Consider the following 21,493-nt stretch of genomic DNA (forward strand, 5'->3'; position numbering starts at 1 on the left):
GACACCTCTGCTAGTTACATGACACTTTTGTTTTGTTTTCCAGGTCAGGATTGAATGATTCAGAAGGAATAGCTTCAGACAGCATTTAATCTACTTTTTGGACCACATAATAAAAGCGTGACACCCAGAAATGATGGATAGAAACTATAGTCTGTCTAGATAAATAGTTGATTCTACCTGCCTTTCCTCTGTATCATTGTACTATGACATGGATCAAGATCAGAAAAGTTAGAATTTTTCTCATTTAATGAATGTAATTTTGTCAAAATTATATTCTGGGGGGGTTTTAACTACTAATTGAACATGCACAGTCATAAAAATGTTCCAAAAGAAAGAATAAAAGTCTTATTTTTACCATTTTTTTCCATTTTATCATTGCATTTTATGTTTTCCCAGTTCTACATAAAATTTAGTAATTCATTCCATAATCAGATTACCCAATTAGAAGATGCAGTGTTTGTATTAATTGCAGAAGAACACAGAACACAATGAACGTTTTCAGGCTTCTAGAAGCACTGAGATAACCGTAAAATGCTCAGACTTAAACAGTACATTGACACAGTGCTTCTAATGATTTTCTATATTATTTTTCCTTTTTTTTTTTTGTGAACTTCATAACTTTTCCAAAGTTGCCTGGAAAATGGAGGAGGCTAAGAAAACTACCTTATCTCTGTTAAGATGCTGTCTGCACCAGCACATTCAATCATAATAGGTTCTCAACTTGAAAATTTGCATTCATTGCCCTGACACCAAATCTAATTTTGTGATCAGTTTGGACAAGGACCTATCTGTCACTGACTGACCTCCCATCAGCTGTCCATTGCTAAAGCAAACACAAGTCAGCGTTACTCAACATAATTCTCACAAGCATTAGATAACAGTAGATGGAAGCTAAACCTTAATCTACCCACTCTCCTTTGTGATACCACATCTGAACAAAGTGATGTATTTTGAAAAGACTTCTCAGGGCCATTCATTTAGTGATTTATACTTTATTAGTTCTGTACATTTCTGGATGTTTTACTCAAGAGAAAAAAATTCAAAACACACTTAAAATTTCTTAAGATGTAGCATCATCATGACAATAAAGAGCCTTTAAAGAGACCATTTTTTTCAATATATAGTTTATCATCAAATATTTTATCCTTCCCAATTATCTGTGTTTTGGTATGTTTTCTTTGCCAATAGAAGCTGATCTGAAGGAAGTTTTTAATGGTCTTTCTAATAGCCAGAGAGAGTAATAACCTCCAGAGTCTCACTTTAGAACCTTAACACAAAAAGTTGTTAACAAATGATCATAATAACAGAATTATTATTGTTGCCAAACACAAGGATCATTTTTATATGTAGTTTAATTATCTGCTTTTCCTATGATATCTTTTTAAGTTAAACATATTATGAAGTAAAAAGGTTATAAAAATCATAAACATCAGACCGGCAAAAGCCACAGTGGCATTAAGTCAATCCACGGCTATTCTGTCTGAGGAACTGATAGAGCTGGACCTTTGGGATCATCAAATCTGCTGTTTGTTGTGAGCTGCATGACCATATGGATTCCATAGGTCAGGATCCACAGTAAAATTATAGATGTCACCAAGCCCATCCAAATTCCAGGAGTGAAGAAACCTGCACAGTCACTTGCATAGGAAAACTGGTTGTTTATAATGTTGAAGCCTTGAATCTGAAAATGAGGAAAGGTAGATAGATGAGTGCAATTAAGCATAGTCTTTACTTTCAGGATATATGTAGTAATTACAAAAACCCACATCTTTTAACTATCAATCATACTTTCTGCCCATTAAAAAAAGAGTGAGAACAAAATTCTCTGCAAAACAGTTTTCCAGATCTCCTTTTCACGCAGGAAATTAAAGATGTAGAATCCATTTCTTTGGTAAGAAGTAGGTTCCCCATTTCAGAAATTTTTATTACTTTTAGAAGTAATGTCCCAGAGGGGACATGTGGTCAGTATTCTGCATTCACTGTATTCTGATCAGTATTCAGTATTCACATAATCGGTATTATCAGTATTCCCTGATCATCAGATCTATGACCACTTCAGAACCAGGAAACTTAAAGCACTCAAAGGCATGAGAGTTAAGGCTCCTCAGATCACGAGATTTGTTGAAATAGTCTGAGAGTTTTAGCTAATAGCTCCTTGACTTAAAAAATTCCTTGAACCTATTTTAAAATACATCTAATAAAGATGACATTTTTTGGCTGAGTTTTAGTGAGAGTTCAAGGAGAAAAAAGTTGTGAAATCTTTCTTCCTCCCTCCTTGGAATTCAGAGACTCAAAACAGAAGGAAATGTTTGCTTTATTGAGGTATGGGATATGTGTTGTCTATTAATTTATAAAATCTATATAAACTTTTCCAGCAGTTAGAAAAGTTTGTAATATCTCTGATTTGAATTCCCAATGTCTGCCACTGTCCTCCGACCATATTATTTTCCTCAGAAAAATCAACCAATTTGGAAATATATTCTCTGTCTAAACCCCAGTTGTTCAAAAATATCAACAAACGGAATGCCTTTGAGACCACTGACTTCCTAGAAATTTTCTTCAAACCAATCAAAGGATCAGAAAACTATGAAGAAAGGGAAGACAATCCCCCATCTACAAACATGCACATAATGGCATAAGCACTGATTCCTTTACAAGGAAAGGAACAAAACTGGTGGAAGAAGAGGAAGGAAAGAATTAATCTGATTCGTTTTGATTCATTCATAAATAATTTTATAAAAACAAATTAAGACTGGGATTCTTATACATTTACAGAATTTTTGAAATGGGTGTGCAAGGAAAGCTCCAAATATCATGAACCCACTAGTAAAAAAATGACATTTTAAAAATTACTGTTTTCCATAAAATATTATCAAATTAAATTAAAAGAGGATTATTTTATTTAAATCACTTTTCTCATCCAGCAATAAGCAAGAAAGCAGAAGATCATGGATTTCTACTTTTATGTGTTCCCACACCATGATTATTCCATGATTTACAATAAAATAAATGGAAAGCTTGAGTTTATTTGTGGTAATAAAAGAGTTTGTATTTCCTAGGAAAGGTGTTGGTACAAACTTAACAAATCTACCATGCAACAAATACACCAGTAAACACTCTGGGTTTGCATTCAGCCATGGCTCAGGTCCCTAAATTTTATGTAATATGTGTGCTATAAACAATGTCTGTACCTTCCAGAATGGTGATTAATAAAAGTAATGTTATGTGAGGAACTAGAGGCTCTTAAGATAATGTGGATGTGAAGACAATTTTAGCAATTCAACCTTTTAGAAGAATCTTTCCAAGTCAAATCATGGTAGCTAACTCACAAAGACTGTCTGCTTTCACCAAAGGTACTCAGACTTCTGATTAAAGCAGGATTAGTGAACATAAGCTGCAAGGCTGGACGACTATTTGCACCGCTTTAGAGAATACATGACTGCAAAAGCCTTTGCTTGTTAAGCCACTGCTTTGACCAAAAGTGAGAATGTGAATAGGAGTCATGAAATGTGGCCTGAAAGACTTATTGACAATAAAAACAGACAGAAGGTGATGATTTATGTCATTTGTGTTCCCAAAAATGGATTGAAATTCTGGAAAACAATACACATTTCCTACCACACTTACAAGGACTCTCTGAAGTACTTAACAGAAATATTCAGTTTAGAAGGGCTTTGCCACTTCTGATTTAGAGCCAGAAATACTGACATTTATTATTTCAATTCTAGTGGTCTTATATGTATATTTTTTTTAAACAGCATTATGCTTATTGAACCATCTAGGTGAAAGATTCGATTGTACATTCCTAAAATGCTATGTCTACTTTCAGGAAGGAGATTAAGAATATGCCAGGTTATTTTATTGTTTTTCTGAAGCTTTATCATTTCTGTGGGGGTGTTAGATACCAGGCAAAAAAATGAGAATCTTAGCAGCATATATAGAAGAGTTAAAAATACTTACATGTGGTTCTCTAATATTTATGAATGCAAAAGTCATTTGTATACAGGCCTTTGTCTTTGGAACTTTTGATTTTGGTGTTTAGACCAGTCATTTGTCTTGATTATACAAGTCTGTATTTACTGTTATTTTTAAAATATTTTTGAATGTAGATTTCTCATTATATGGCCTTTGACAAAAACTTCAAGTAAAATATGCTGGGTCTATGGCTCTTTACTGCACACCAAACTTCTAATTTTTCAACTTTGAGATATTTTAGCTACAAAGATTCAAAATATTCTTGATTTTGATTTTTTTGGCAATTTTTCATGGGTTTCAAAGTACTTCTGTACCACACATACTAAAGAAAAGCAGTGCTTTTGGTGGCAGCCTCCACTTTAATTTCATTGAAAAATATGAGATCCTCAAAAGCACAAAAGGTATCATGGTAGAACAACCATTCCTGTGGCAACAACAACCAGCAAAACCCCCACCAAACCCAGAGCAGTTTTGGTGCTCTGCAGAGGTATGGTGACATCCTAGGCTGTGGCCATGCCTAGCCAGCATCCTACAGAGCTTCTTTTAGATAGTAGTGAGTGAGGCAGCTCCAGATCTGAAGTTAAAGGCTACACCTGTTCAACCTTGCCTAGGAAAAAACTATGCAAGGCTTCCCTGTGCAGCTGCCATTCTCCCTCTATTACTGTGATTCAGCTTCCAGGACCCAGCATTGCAAAGTGCAATTGTGCCAGTTTGATTGGCATTAGATCCTGGTTTCTAACTCATTGCATAACATTGACATGAGAATCATGTTTCTCAGTTTCAGCAACAAGATTTTGTGCTGGCTGCAACTACTGAGCACATCCCACATGCTTTTTTCACCATGCAATAGAGTTGGGGGGTTTCTAAACCTTATGCAATAACAAAGATTACATACCTTTCAGTATGTATCAGTGGATACCTGGAAAAGTATGATCTAGGTCAGATAGAACTTGGAAATGAACCCAGAATGGTGACCTTCTGTTTTCTTTTCTCACACCACAGAAGACTATTAGACTGGGACTTTTCAGGTTGTGTTCTATGTTTAGGATTTGATCAAAGAAAAAGCCCTTTCTCAAGAGGAACTGGAGTTTCTGTTGTCTGAGCAGTGGAAGCAGCTGCTGTTCCAAATCAATAAGGAAGGTGGGAAACCACTACTTCTACTCTTGGTTAAGACCACAATGAAAGGATGCCTACTAAAGTTGGAGCAAGGCCTATTTAAACTTTAAGAAGGCAGTAATATCAGTGCATATAGAAACTGACAGAAAAGTTAGGCGGTAAGTACACACTTTGTAATTTCATAGGTCATGTCCTTTCATATCTTAGTGATGTGAAAGCCTAACTCCAAAGAGTTTCCTAGGCAAAGTACAGTTGCATGAACTATGGTATTTTCAGGCCTTTACAAAAACATAACATCATAAGGAACCTTCACAACTTTGGTATGTATTGCAACATTGTTTCTCAAAAAACCGTGAGACTTGATACTGGAATGTGTGGAAAATAAATCTAAGCACCAATGCTCTTTCTGTGAGATTTCCATTGCTTAAGCAGAAGTGTCAAGTCTGGAGTCAGATTATTGAGATTTGGTTTGTTATCAAAATTATAAATACAATTATATCAGCATTTATATCCAGTTTTCATGGAGTTAGCTCATGTTTGACAAATAGAGTATAGTTTGGAATTATTCCTATTATTTTCAAGATCTCTTTCATCAAAGAGATCCCTTAGTGCAATATTGTTTTAAGATATAAATGTTGCTATGCTTCTCTTAAGTCAAGAGCAAAGCTCAAAGTAGTAAAGGTATAATCATCTACACCTCACATATGTAGTCTTAACTACTACTAAATATGCAGAAAAGCTATGTGTCATTCAAAAAAAGCCATCTGCTTTCCTTCTGGGTCATGCAGGAACCAGTACCGTTCCTGATCGAAGTCCATGACAAACCTCCCAGTAAATCTAATTGCACTGGGCTTTGTTTCTATCTGCAGGAGTAGACAGTCCATGTCACTGAAAAAAGCAGCCACGCTAAGCTGTACTTTCCTAGGTAAACAAAGCACCAAGAAATCAAATAAAAACAAAGTTAGCAGCATAAAGGCACCCACCTGAGAGGCCCCTGTTTCCAAGAGCAGCCCAATTCATTAAGCAGGCATGAGGACTTAGCCATTCTTTGCCTGATTAAGCGCATTTGGTTTAATTGGGTTTTCTTTCTGTGGACAACTTCATAGTTTTGTTTTTTAAAGCTCTGCTTTCATGTTTTCCTTGTTCAGCAACTGGCATCTTTTTTACCCCTCTACTGAATAGCTCACCTAGGGGAACAGCTTTTCTTTTATGTTTTCCCTCAGGCTGGAATGAAAGTAAAGGCATTATGAATGTGTGTCATTCACCTCCTACAATAGCAAGTAATAGTTCTTGGAGTTACCTCTGAAATGGCAACGCATACTCACTTGCAACTTGGAAATGAAAACATCCCAATTTTTTGCCTCACTGTTGGATGGAACCAGCCTTGCAGGATAGAGATTGCTTGTTCCCACCAGCTGACAATGAAATGAATACTCTGCAGGGGCAGAGATGCCAGAAACATTAAATTTAGCTAACTTTTCTCCATCTTGTACAATCTCAACTGAATCTAAAGTGGACCATCTTCTAGCCGAGACTTCATAGAACTTGTTGGTCATTAAAAACCTAGAAACACAACAGAGAACAAAAACAAAAAGTCAAAAGGTTAGAAGGAAAAAATTAATATACATTTGGTAAAGTAACAGCTAAAGTAACAGATAACGGTTCACTGTTGCTGGCTGCAAACATCACAGCTGAAGATGACATGGCCTCCCATGTCATTAAGACTGTTCTAAGTGAAGAGGTCCTGTGAATGTGTTTACTGCTTAGGGTTTCACCTCACAAGCACAGCTTTCTATAGCTGTGGCAGGCAAGAAGCAAATGCAGTTTCATTCTTCAAGGGCCTCTGCCAGTGCTGTATTTCATCAGTTACCAACAGCTTATAATAAATGGAGGCGAAGCTGAGAAAGTGTCAGCAAGACTGCAGTGGCTCTGAATAAACATTTTATGGGATTTTTGGAAAATTGCTTTTATGACAGGTATCGGCATGATAGCCATTCTAATTTATCATTGCAATTCTTTCTTGGCTCAAATGCCTAAATGGCAATTTCCTTTGCAAAGGTCTGAGTTTGGCATAGTAGACAGATCTCTCTCTCACTGGTGGGTCAGGAGGGATTGTCAGCTCTAGTTTCACAATTTGAAGTAGGCTAGGCACAAAAAACTATTTTCTTATTTTGAAAACATCTGTGTATGTGTGGTATTGCAGCAGTTTATAATAATGGAATTTATATTACTACCAATGCAGTCTGAACAGCTCCCAACAGACATAACTGAGAACATCCAGACATCCAGAAGTACATTCTGATCCTTTACAGATCAGGACTATGTGCTACGCTTTACCACTTTTTATACAGTTTTAAGCATTCAAGCTATTTCATAAGGAAATTATAAGCCTTTCCCCTTAGTGCAAATTATAAGCCTTTCCCCTTTAACCCTACTTGGTCTCTGCATGTGTATCTCTACATAGTTTGCTAATGATTTCTTTTGATTATTGGAAAGCACGAAAGATTGAGAAGAGAAATCTATTTATCAATACATAAGACTTGCTTCAAAATGAAATAATTTAATATGTCTATCCACAATGGTTAACACTGTACGTTGACTTTAAAATTTGAAGCAATAACTTAGATGCAATTATGATTGGTTCAAAAAAATAGTATAGTCATCTTAAATGAGGCACAATATAGATTATTTTATGTTCTGTAGGGTATATGTATACAGAGAAAATACTCTCTCTGTAGAATGTTGCTTGTTTGTTCAAATTAGCTACTTTCAATATTGTGTCAGCTACACAGCATAGAATCTAACCACAAATGATGCTTTTTTAAAAAATATATACTAATAATCAGTGGCTTTTGATTCATGTAAGTTCAGAAACCTCAAGAGTTTCAAAATGCTCAGAAGGAATTCCAGAACACAGTGTCATTGAAGTGAGACAAGGATATTTTGTCTTATGGCATTCTTTATGTTTTAAGCCTGAACAGTTCTACCCATAAAACATTGAGCTGCAAGCATCAGTGAAAAATAATAAAAAAAAAAGAATTCCATCCAGTCCACATTTACAAATATATATAGAAAATATTCTGTTCTTATATAGTTACAAAATTAAAATCTTGATATTATTGCTAGAAGAAAGGAACATTTTCCTGATGTACAGTACAATCTGAACAGAATTTCCATGGTGCCCCTAGTAGCAATGCTGTAGGCACTAGCTGAATGCCACTTATAAACACAGAGAAGATTACTTAAATGTTTATGAAAACCACAGAGGCTGGGTGTGGTCTGTACTTTTGCTGATTAAATGAGAAAAGTGGTAAAGAAGGAAATTCCTTTTAAACTGACCAAATGAATAAAAACTTTTAGAAGGCTATGTATGTGAGCACACTCCAAAATGACTTTGAAGGGAATGCTGTCTCTACACATTACACCAAAGACTAAAATGTTGTGTTACTTGCAGACTTATGAGAATTAACATTCTAATTAGTTAACTAGTTGAGCACAGTTAACTTAGTAATGAAGGCTGTTATCCTTAGCATTTTTCCAAACAACTAACAGTGAACAGCCTCCAACAAGCACACACTTAACTGGTAATGAGTACAACTATAGTTCATTAAATTGCAAGAAAAAAAGGCATTCAAACAACAAAAATCTACAGAATTACTTAATTGCTTTAACATTTTCTCAAATGAGTAGACAGCAAATAGAACATATTATAACAAATTAATGATACAGAGCAGAGAGAGAACAAAGGTTTTATCTGCAGAATGGAAAGTACCTTGGCTTCTTGAGGAAATGTTCGTGTTAAACATTAGAGACAATTATGTACATTAGAGACATTATGTACTTTATGTATGGTGGCACAAAAAATTCCTGGTCATGGGCCAGGCTCCCTTTGTGCCATATAACTGTATGACCTCTGAATGCCACCACCACTGATCATGTCTCATGTGGCTAATCATTACAAGCAGAGGTATTTCTGAAGCAGAAGATAGCTAGAGTTACTGTTTCAAATACTCAAAGAGAAACACAACTGTTAAGCAAAAGAGTTTAAAAGACCTTTTTTTGGATCAGTTCTGTTCTGTTCTATACACTGAGCAACAACAGTAGTCAAGTATGTATCAATGTAAGTTTGGAATACTAATGTTCTGCACTCCCATTCTCTTTGACACTTTTTTCCAGAGGAAATGACAGATAAGTGCTTGAATGGTTGGATCAGTTTATGAGAGAACTGAGATGGTGCTTCTTCCAGCAAAGGACTACTGCCCACTGCTCCCACTCCTGCTGCAGCAGTGCCTTACTTTCCTAACACTATCACAACAACACTCTATAACCACTCCTTTACAGCTCATCTCCCAGTGCAAGTGCAGGAGGATGAGTGAGACTGTAGCTCTTGCTAGAGGGAGTGAGAGGGAGGTGCCAGCTGTGTGTGTGTGCACAGGATGAAGCAGCAGTTGCAGCTGTCAGTGGGAGGTGGGATGTGACCAGCTGCTCTGTACGTGGGCACAGACTGCTGTTGATAAGGGGGGCAGCCTTTGGATCCTGCTCATGCTGCTGAAATTATTGAAGAATAAACTGAGCTACTTGAACATGGTCCTCTCTGGAGTCACTTTAAAGATATGCTATCCTAGACTTAAATAAAAAGCCTTTACAGTGGCAAAAAGTGCAGTTGTGGCTCTCAGCCCTGTTCCTTCCACCTCTCAGCCCTGCTTGTGTCCTGCTTGTTAAGGCAGACCATGATCTTACCAAGGTGTAATCTTGAAAAAGAAATCAAATCAAAATGAACCAGAAGGGGAAAACAGAGGTTGCAACATATCTCTATGGATTTTAGAAGATACACAAGGTGAATAAAGTGTTAGCAAATCATGAAAAAAGTCAATGGCTTGTTCTGGTTCTGTTCCATGTATCTTATTATTTGCATTATACAGCATGTACTGCTGTATTATGGTACCTAACAGAGGCCTAAAATGACACCATTGTCCCATCAAGTGACAATCCAACAGAAAACTAAAGATAATCAGGTGAGTCTTCAGAACTATTGTTAATTTATAAAGGCTCTGAGCTGTTATGAGTTGATACCAGCTGGCAGTCAAGCACACATTTAGCTGTTTGCTCACTCCCCTTGTTCAACAAAACAGGGGGGAGAATAGAAAGAGAAAAACCTTGTGGGTCGAGATAAAGACAGTTTAATAAGTTAAGGGGAGAGGGGAAAAAAAGCAAAAAAGCAGTCAGTCTCTAGCTCCCACACACAGGCCAATGCATAAGTGAAGGTCCAAGAAATGGCTACCCTGGAAGCTACTCCCTACATTCTTCCTCTATTCCATTTTATATTTCTAAGCACCTGTGTCATAAATAAAAATTGATCAATTTAGACATATTTGTGTTTATTTGCCCTGAAGAAATATTAAAAACCTGGATCACACATGGCCCAGTAGAATAAATCAAATTTTCCTGCAAAACACAGCCAGCCTATGCTATTCTTACTTGCTTGGCATGAAAACATACAGACCTTACATGAGCTTTCTTTTAAAGTCCTCACCTATTGTGGAGCCTGAGTTTCTTATACCAGCTTCAAGGGCTGTTTATGCATTTTGGTATTTAGATATAATGTGTTCAAGCAGAAGCACAGGTCAAGAAAGACTTTGTGAATATTTCTGCCTCTACTACAACAGGCTCAAAGGATATAAAATATTTTCCTGAAAAAGAAAGAAAACATGAACCATTCACCTTTTGTACTGGCATTTTCATTTAAATTACAGTTTGTCTGCAGAGTTGCTTCAAATTTCTTCTCTCCAGATGCAACTCAGATTCATGACCACATTAAATTTTTTATCCAATAATTAATTAAAATCATAAGTTTTTAATAGACTACTAAACATAATTCTAAATAATCTTCACTAAATCCATGGGTGCACTAACATCACATTTGATCTTCTGTCAGTGTCAGAAAACAAAATCTAAGATAAATATTTCAACTGCCAAAGGATTTTGTTTCTACAGTACTGTCTCAAGGTTTGCAATTTGCCATTGTACAGTTAAGTGAAGCCTGTTGACTACTAAAGAAACAACACCTTTAAGATCTAGCTGTTAACTAGTTTTGAAGCACAGTATCATGTTCCATAGGATGCTTTGTGATTTGTACTATTTTCTTGAACTGTAATTTTACTAGAAAGGTTGATATTATGCTGAGGATAGCCATATTCAGGACAAATGTAGGAGACAACCACATTCATTCATACAGAAAGAGACTACAGCAGACCAGCCAAGACTTGTGCTAGGATGTGCAAAGATGAAGAATGAGAATCAGAGCAGTGTTTTGGAGGGCTTGTCTCTATCAGAGTGGGATAGGAGCACTCAAGAGCAGACAAGAACATCAGGGCAGCACCAGAGAAAGTGGTATTTTGGGACTTGTAGTAAAAGGAAAAATACAACTTTGGTAGAGTCTTAGTTTGAGATCAGTATCTTTTGAATGGGATCAAAGGAAAATATTTTCTTAATTCCCCATAGTGTTTAGGGAAATACATGTCTCTTTGATAATTTACATTACTGAGACAGGGCATGCTTGACACCACCACCAAGGACAAGTCCCAGGGATCCTATACGCCGGTAACTTCAATAGTCAAAAAAGTAAAGTTACTATACTAACAGCAATCTTATCTGTACAGTATGTTCTCTTACAAAGCTCTAGCTGGTTGAGGGAGAAGGGAGATGTATGTCTGGCTTTTTGCCACCTGTCATGATCTCTGATACTGACTACAAGTGTCTCTATGCACTCTGAATACCACTCCAAACACATCACTGACTCTCCTCAACACAAGTTCTTCTGGGATCCTTTTATCTTAACTATTTCTGTCTCAGTGTAAATAATGGTATTTATTCATTTGAGCATTCATCTGGACAGGCTGGATTGATGTGCCAGGGACAATGGTATGAGGTTCAACAACACCAAGTCCTGCACTTGGGTCATAACAGCCCCAGGCAGCACCACAGGCTAGGGACAGAGTGGCTGCAAAGATGCCTGGTGGAAAATGACCTGGGGGTGCTGGTCAACAGCAGCTGAACATGACCCTGCCTCTGCCCAGGTGGCCAGAAGGCTGACCCCATCCTGGCCATTATCAGCAATAGTGTGGGCAGTGATTGTCACCCTGCACTCAGCACTGATGAGGTCACGCCTCGAATCCGGTGCACCTCAAAGCTGTTGAAGGGGCTGGAGCACACGTCCTGTGGCACGAGGTGTGGCTGAGGGAGCTGGAGGTGTTTAGCCTGGACGTGAGGATGCTCAGGGGGACCTTGTCACTCTCTACAACGACGTGACAGGGGGTTTTAGTGAGGTGGGGTTTAGCTTCCTCTCCCAGTAAGAGGACAGAACAAGAGGAAATGGACTCGAATTGCACCGGGGAGGTTTAAGTTAGATATTAGGGGAAATTTCTTCAGTTACAGGGTTGCCAGACCTTGGAAGAGGTTCCCCAGGCAAGTGGCTGAATCTCCATCCTTGAAGATATTTAAAAGATGTTGCACTTAGGACATTGTTTAGTGGTGGACTTGGCAGCTCTGGGTTAAAGATTGGATTCAATGATCACAGAGACATTTTTCAATGTAAACAATTCTATGATTCTCCCTTTGATTTTTCTTCCCTGGTCTTTCAATTCCCTAGCTTTTCTTCCCTCTTGCCATGGTAGGAGAAATATGGTCTTGTCGCCATCTATGGAGTAGTAAAGACTAAAAATTTTTGCACCCCTTATTAACCACAAGCTAGCACTAACAGAGCACACTGGCAATCCACATTAGGACTCAATCCAGCCCTGGCCATGCAGGTAGATTTCAACCCCTCAAAGTCTTTGCAAATCACAGTTAGATTTACTGTGGAATGTGGATTTACTGTGGAATGTTAGATTTACTGAGGACTGTGGAATGATCCCATTAGTAAAACAGGAAGCTGCATATACCAGTACCTTACAATATGTAGGTTTGCCTACAATATTTTTTCAAAACTTTACCTGAGCGTAATAATATATTTTCTGTACAAGGGCTGTACTATTGTTTTCCCGCATCGTGACTCTTCAGAAGAGAAAGCAAATAATAAATTAAAAAATATTTTCATTTAATTTCTTCCCTATTTTTGTTCCTAATTTATTAACAGGTATTGTAAACCACAAAAGATCTAATTAAAATAAATCGTAAGTTACCTTATCTCTAGGCTGCTGATTCCATTCACTGGTTTTGTGTATTTTAATGACAGTCTAAGAATAAGAAACAGATTTTTAATGTTAGAGTAGTCAGCTTTAATTAAATCATTGTGACATTTCAATTTGAGGGTTATATTGTAAATCAGTAGGCAATTACAAAAGTCATATAGCAAAGGTTCAGTACATAGAAAAATATGACTAAATATTTCCAGGGTTTTATTTACCCAAGAGCAGGTGCTTCAAAGTAAAGGAAAACAGAGATCATGTTTCATTAATGTACTTCTAGCTGAGTTACTACCTTGTAACTGGCAATACTCCCCTTCAAGGGAATGAAATTATGGTCTCATTAATGTCAGTGGAGATTTTTGTGATTGTGAGATCAGGCACAGGGAAACTCTTTGGACCAAATACAAACAAACAAGGAAGTGGGGAACATAAGAAGAAAAAAAAATCATGACAATAACAGGCCTCATCTGAACAGTTTTTGTGGTCTTTTTTCTTCTAAGAATACATTTTTTAAAAATGTTGGATGATTTAGAAGAAGAAAATTAAAATAGCACTGATTTTACATTGTAATATTTCTGAAAGTTTTCAGAATTACATGTATTATGATATGAAATTTCTTATGCTACTCACGTTGTGTTGCTGTCTGAGCACTCAGAGGCAGAAATATCCACATTCTGTGTTAAAAATGTTGCATTTGTCAAATCTATTAAAACTGAACTGTTGGCTTTGAGGCTAAAATTACTAGCATAAAAAAGGATGCATGTATAATTTCCAGTGGTTATATTCAGAGGAGGATATGATAAACTTTCTTCTTCCTCAGCAGCCATTAATTGTCGTCTTAATTCTGCCACCACATCAGTTCTTCTAGAACTCTGGAATAAAAACACATTAACAATTCATCCCATTGTAAGAGTAATTTCAGTTGAAAACAGACCTTCACCATTCTGTACCATGAGTTCTTCTTGAATCCTCAATCAACCTCAATAGTTGTTACTGTCTGTCTATTTAACTGGTGGTGTGGAGGCTAATGAGGTAATGTTAACCTAGGTTCCCAAGGCCAGGTGTCCACATGTGAAAACTGATGCTAGGCAAATGTTTTTTTTGACATTTGCTGATGCTAGGCAAATGAATGTAAAACAATGTTGGTAGTGCTGCCTTAAGATAGTAGCATTCATTTGTGCTAACAGGTAGAAGAAATTTTTTTTCCCAGAAGAAAATAGTGAAAGAAATTAGCTTTTTTTTTTCTGCAATAACATCATGAGAAAATTTCATCTTGCTAGTTCAGTAACACTCTTCCCTTAAGTAAAAGTAACAGGTTTTGCAGTCTTCATTTTAACAAGCATGAGAGCAGTCTACTTAGCTACAGCAAGCTTATTTTTAGACTCTTCTGAGGGCTTCTGGAAAAAGAAGATCTTCGCTCCTTTGGCTGATGTGGTGAACATCAGCCTACAAGAGACACATCTGCTTTTCGGATATTTCCAGGAATTCCATTTAGTAGGTAATGCTTTTAAAAAATGTGCCCAGGGTATCCTCAGTAAAGCAGCCCCACAGATATCAACAATTAAAGCAACCTTACCTTATCACACAACACATTTATTTTGTTCTTATCTTACTCCTCTTTTCTTACTCTATTCGTATCTGGAATATTCCATTTATTTTTGAGTCCTGTGTCAGCTTTACAACTTGTATGCTACAAGTGGCCTCTACCCTTGTATAACTTTAGGGTACAAGAAATGAAAGGCATCACAAGGGTTACAAGGATGACCAGAACTGTAATTATGTGGAGCTATTGCCTAGAACTACTTTTCATGGGTTTAAAGGCACTTAAGGACCATTTTCCAGTCTGAAACAGAGACTATAGTATCACTTTATCACCTGCTTGTGGAGAGGAGCCCCAGAAGACTTTGTCATGTGAACAGCTGCTCTGTAAACGCTATGGGCCATCTGTTATTTACAGCTTGTCTTTGCAGGTACCTCATTCTATCAATTAAGCAGAATGGGCTGCATTAAAACCATTTGACTAAATGCTCCAGTGAAGAAGGCAATCTTCCCCTCCCATACATGCATACTTTATGAATTTCTTTTTAATTCAGAGTAGTGCCTTTTCAAATATATCAGAAGAAGCATTATTTTAAATGAATACCATGTTCTTTAAAATAAGAGGGTACAACAAAAGAAAATATTCAACTTTTGATATAAAACTTTAAATCTTTCCTTAGACTTTCCTGAAATGTAATCATTTTATTTCAAAATGAGAGGAAAAGCTGAAGTCTAAATTATATCCTGTCTAACTATTGACTTTACTAAGTGGGCCCCATGTATCATCTAAAGAGGGCTTTAAAAACCACCTGCTAAGAGCTAAAAACAATGCTACATTGGATACTGTGACTGGGATAACTTTTGGGATTAGGTTGAAGTACCTTAAAATGAAAAGAAAGCTATTAAAATATAATTATAAGACTACAGCTTTATTCTATTGCTCTCTAAGAAGTACTTTGCCATGAGGCTCTCACATACAGATTCCCTTGTCTCTCTCAGAAAGCATATGAACCAAGAGAGTGTAAACCTGGAAAGAAGGGCTTTCAAGAGGCAAAGAAATCCACTAGTTTGATAGGAATAGGTAGATCCATCAGGTCAATGCATGGCTCCAAGGTTGGTGTCAGTGGAAAAATTTTGCGTTTGTTGACCATGGGATAATCTACTCAACACATGGTCCAGTGACACCTGATAGGATGCACCAGTCTCAGAGGGGAAGAAGAGCTCTAGCCTAGGAGCTAGTGAGGCTTGATGACAAAGCTTTAAGTGAGCTTGGAAGGGGGAAAGGAACAAAACCAGGCTGTCCAGTGATGAGCAATGAGATGGTGTGCCAAAACTTGGGGAAGTGAGCATTAACGGGATCCCTCAATCTGCTTCCAACTCAGATATTCTGTGATTCTGTGAATTAAGCATGCTTGAGATCAAGAGGGATGTTTTAAAACTTAGTCTTCAGGCTGGAAGGAGGATCTCTGAAACAGCCCAGCTTGGGACCCACTGAGACCTGAGGACAGCAGTTGCTCCTTCCAGGTAACTCCAGTGGGAAGCTGAGAGCTTCCCCACTATGTCCCTGTTTCTCTGTTTAAGGAACATTTTCTTTTTCTTTTGTTGCTGCACAAACATGAACTTACCAAAACAAAATAATTCTCTGATGTCATATATTTCATGCTAAACTACAAATTACAAGACACTTCATTGACAAATGGATTATATTTACACTGAATTACTGTAAATCAAATTAGATTATTTAGGAAGAATATGTCATGGAAGTGTTGCCAATCATTACACCATATTTAATTCTCAGTTCAGTGTGCTCTTCTCCTTCACCTAATCTGAACTGAGGGATGTGTGAATCACTGTCTTATTCTCTGAATTTATCAATGGCATTTTTGATCTCAGTCATGCAGTAAACAACAGCAAGACCTGATTAAATACGGTACAGAAAACAAAGAATTTACATTTTCCTAGACCACAATGGAATGCTGTAATTACTAACTGAACCTGCAACAGAGGTAGCCTGAACAAACTTCTTCCCTTTGATCTGATTTTCAAGCCTCCTAATTCAGAATCATTTCTCTTGAAAACAAGAAAGGAAGCAGATCTGGGAACATTTGATACACCAACATACAAATCTTTTTCAAAGCAAACAGATCTTACATCCAAAATTACTCGTTTTGTTGTTGTTGCCACAATTTTGTTGCCTCTTCCAACAAAGTGGCTAGTGACAAGAAAAAATATTTGGGGCCATTTTATACATTTGAAATTACAAATTAGTTGAAAACAAATATAAATCAAATAGTTGCAAACACATATGAGAAACATACAAAATACTGTGAAAATGAAACTTTCCTTTGCTGAAATGATGAATGGCAATGAACAACAGAAACAGATTACATTTTACACTGGTTACAACATGGTATTTTTGAATATCAGTTCAATAGATGCTTGTGTCTTCTTTCACATCTTTTATTTTTTTGACTTCTTATTGCTGTGTTAAAGTGTGCACATCAAGAATAAGAAAACTGTCCTGGTGGGGCTTGCTGCTCCTTTTCATTTCTAACAGCATAGACTTATGACCACATCCTCTCTGTGGGATTGCTGCTCTTATTGAAAAGGTATTTCTGTACTTTCAAGGAGGGAGGTGAATAGGCAGAAGGGTCCATTCCCTTCCTCCTTTTAGGCTGTATCTTAGTTTAGTCCATACATGCATACTACATTGTGCACTACAGTTTGTTCTCTGTATATACCTGACTTGGATGGCAAATGACAATTTTTCCAGTTTTAGTCATAACCTGATTAAGACAGTTGTTAGTATTGCAAAATTACCCAAGAATCCTAGCTTCTACTAAAAAAAAAAAAAAAAAAGGTGCACTATTAGAGCCACATATTGCTTATTAGCAGTGCACAGCATAGCACAAATGAAGAAAAGAACCTGAAAATATTTAGGAAATGCATGTAGAGACGAGTTCAAAATACATTGTAAAAATGAAGACAAAGAATCTTTTTGGATCACATATGATGCCCTAAATCATGAAGCGCAAGGTCCAAGGTCCAGGTGCTGCAACTGCTACAATAACACGACAATGACAAATACTTTTTATCTGAACTGAATTTTGGGTTTGGTAGATGGAACTGCATCCACATATCATGTACCAACTGTAATTCTTTTCACAGGATACTGAAAGAACTGTATGCTTGCATTTTCTCAATTTGCTTTAACAGGGACCATCAAAATCTTTTTTTTTTTTTGCAAGATGTCCTTTAAAAAAATGACACTAGGAGGCTGTCATGTGCTCAGTGGAGGGGTACTGCAAAATGGCAGATCATGCTTCTTTCTGGGGTTTGGCTGTGGCATATCAGAAGCTGCTCAGCATTCACATCCCAGCCAAGTAACAGCACATTTCAAATGCTTTTTCTGAAATTATCATTTCAATATTCCTTCCCACACAAACAGATCAGTTTTCCTCCATACTTTCTATTGGATATGGCCTCATGGTCTCACTACGGATAGCATCACCACCACTTCTGCTAATACATAATTTTCCTGAAGGATAGTGTATCACGAATCTGTGATGCAGGCAATCTCACTGCTAAAGGTCAACAATTTCAAAAGTAAGCATTAGAAACTGGTATAACTGTAAAAATGTTCTTTGTGGTGTCAAATTTACAAAATCACAAATGCAGCAAACAGAAATATATTTGATTGGACTTCATTCTTTCACCTGCCAGTGGAAGACTGTAGCATAACAGTGTTTTAAGCTTTCAAAATCTAGAACATTAAGCAGAGTTACCAATTATCTTTATTTCTGAAAGATTTTACTGTTTACATTTTTATGATTTCTAGCATTTTGGGATTTTGTTTTTTAATTTCCCTCTAGGCTGACTTGTGGCTGCCTCAGATCTGGAAGTGTTTAAGGCTAGGTTGGACGGGGCTTAGAGCAACCTGGTCTGCTTGAAGGTGTTTCTGCTCATAGCATGGGGATTGGAACTGGATGATCTTTAGGATCCTTTCCAACCCTATTTTACATATTTGTACTGCAACTGTAAGCCTAAAAAAGACATCAGAATAAATTTCAATAGCACATTGATATTTTTCCCAGAAGAATCCTTGACCGACCTCTATTTCCCATCTCTGTTATTACTCTGATGAAACAGGTAAAAAAGAATGCACAGAAATGTGCATTCATTTATTAACAGTGATTACGATCATTTTAGTGCCTTGCATATATGACCAACCTTACTGTCTCACATTAGTATCTGATGGCTTCCCTGTTGAACATGGACACTTCTACCAGCAAGCCAAATGGCTTGGCAACTGTAACACTCAGCTTGTATCTGATGTTCTGCATAACTCAAGAGTTTTTCACAAAAACAAGGCTGGGACACAAATGTTAAAGTCCAAATGCATGTCTTACAGTAAGAGATAATGATATCACTGCAAAACATAATGTTCTCTTTTATAATTGATAGAACTGCTGTGACTTGTGGAGATTACCCAAGTCATGAGCAAGGACTTCAAGACCTTCTGTTAGAAGAGAAAAAAAAAAAACGCAGTATTTACTACGCTGCTCAGTTCAGTGGCCAAATCCATCCATGCACAAACACGATCTGCACTATCAGCTCACATATTCGTGGCTAGATCTGCTTCTTCACAGGCCTGTCCTGTAGCAGCACTGGGATGGATAAAAGATCTCTTGACTGCCGTTTACAGAGAATGGAACTACTCTGTGCCATCAACACTGTGAGTTAGACAAGAGAGTTAGCAGGGACCATGCAAGCAACGGAACTCGGAGCAGAGCAAGGTGTTGTGATACAGCACTCGTGAAAACTTCAATTCAATTCCGCTTGAAAGGCTTTAAAATCAGACAATGTGTGGTACATACAAGAACATCTGTAAATGTAGTCTCCATTTTCTGAAGAAATGTGTATTTCCTGTTATTTTATTGCTACAATTTTCAATGAATTTTTATACCAAACTTTTTCATCTACCCTAGGAAAAAACAGTAATTTTCTACAAAATATCCTGATTTTAGAAAGTAAAACAGAATATGTATAAGCTGGAATAGCAGATGTAAGGATCTACTACACTTAATTTGCCACCTAAAATTTCAGTTAGGTCAAATAACCCAAACACAACTATTTCAATGAAAACAATGTATTGGTCATCTTCAAAAGTGTTAGCACTTACTTGCCCCTTATTAGTAAATCAGATTCTGCAAGCAATATACAAAAGAGAGAAAAAATATATTAAGAACTTGCCTTGTAAAACAAAATTAATCCTGAAAGGAATTGACCAAATGTATAATTCAAGAACTATTTGCTGATGCCAATGTCCCTAGGCTGAGCATTCGATTTTGGGCCCTGTTTTAGGCAATTCTGCCATAGAGATAAAAGAAGCTACAGATTTTGCATAATTTTTAGACTGCTAGGGGAATACCCACTTCCAACTGGTTGCTTTCCCCCCTTTCTTATGTTCATATGTAAAATTCAAGTTGCTATGGGAGATATGAAAAAGGATGCCAGAGTGTCTGCTGCAATAAAATGGAACAGATATGCAGTGCGAGTTGGACAGAGGCTACACAGGGGTCTGGTGGGTTACTTAATTGAAAAACGCAGACAGGAGCCAAAGTGTGTTAATCATAGTGCTGGGAGACTTGCCAGCACTGTTTGTCCCAGATGTAGGCTAGTCACAGGGAAATTAAAAATCTGAAGACCCTTAAAAATTTCCCTTTCTCTACTTAATATTTGGATACTGCAGGACTTTGGAGGACTAATCTGCAAAACTGGCCAATAAATTTAGCCAATTGGATCTTTTGACAGGGAAGTTAAAACAAGCATTTTTTCACAGAAAATCTATTAAAAGGATTTTAATTTCTACTCTGCTTTCTTACACTTAATATGCATACAATTTTTCTGACAGTAGGGTATGGAAGCTAGAAGGTGTATATATATGTAAATGAAATCTACATCAGAAAGTCTAGACAAAGTTAATCTTAGAAATAGTAACCATGCTTTGTATAAAGCCCCTTCAAAGAGAAAGAGCCTTCCTCTTCCAAGTTTTTCTCAAAACAGACATTTTTCCACCAAACCTAGTTAAATCTTCCAGTTAACACACCTCAGCCAATGTCATCCACCACAATTTCGTAATTTCCTTTATCTCCCACCAGTCTCTAGCCCATCAAATAAACCAAAATGAGACCAAAGTCTTTCCCAGCAGTTAGGTGGAACTACCACCTCTGTGTCTGCTAGTTATGGATCCTTGTCAGGATGCTTTAATATGAAATTTTGGAAAATGGAAATTTATGAGGTGAGGCTTATTAGAAAACAAACACCAGCTTCCTTACACCATTCTTGTGGGATTGCTTTAGCAGCTTGATGCCTATTGCTGTTCTTATACCATATCCAGGATTCAATGCCAGGCAATGGCAAGCCTGACTGGAGATTTGGTTCAACCACAGTCAGTTTTTCCTGCTGGAGGTTCAGATCCTGAGAACTGAGCATCAGGAGCAAGAAATATTTTTAGAGTCATAAGGAAATTAGGGAGAAGGAAGGAGTTTTTAACAGTGAGAAAGCACAGCATAATCCAACATTGACCTTCCAATAGTTCTGCTCAACATAAGGCAAGAAACCCTCTGTTCTGTTGCAGAATTTTCCAAGTGATTTGGCTGAATCCAAGTGATTTG

General features: G+C 37.1%; 1 protein-coding gene across 1 annotated transcript in view; it reads right to left on the reverse strand.

Moving 5' to 3' along the window:
* Positions 1 to 976: 976 nt before the first annotated feature.
* The window catches only part of ATP6AP1 (ATPase H+ transporting accessory protein 1), a 48,323-nt gene continuing 27,806 nt past the window's right edge, over positions 977 to 21,493 (reverse strand). Inside the window, exons 7-10 of the mRNA XM_053978278.1 lie at positions 13,908 to 14,149; positions 13,272 to 13,325; positions 6,417 to 6,654; positions 977 to 1,681 (exon numbers count right to left, since the gene is read on the reverse strand). Coding sequence (XP_053834253.1) covers positions 1,472 to 1,681; positions 6,417 to 6,654; positions 13,272 to 13,325; positions 13,908 to 14,149 — 744 coding nt within the window. The 3' untranslated portion in view covers positions 977 to 1,471. The remainder of the gene's footprint in view (positions 1,682 to 6,416; positions 6,655 to 13,271; positions 13,326 to 13,907; positions 14,150 to 21,493) is intronic.

This window comes from Vidua macroura, chromosome 5 (genome assembly GCF_024509145.1).
Source record: "Vidua macroura isolate BioBank_ID:100142 chromosome 5, ASM2450914v1, whole genome shotgun sequence".
NCBI classification, from domain to species: Eukaryota; Metazoa; Chordata; class Aves; order Passeriformes; family Viduidae; genus Vidua; species Vidua macroura.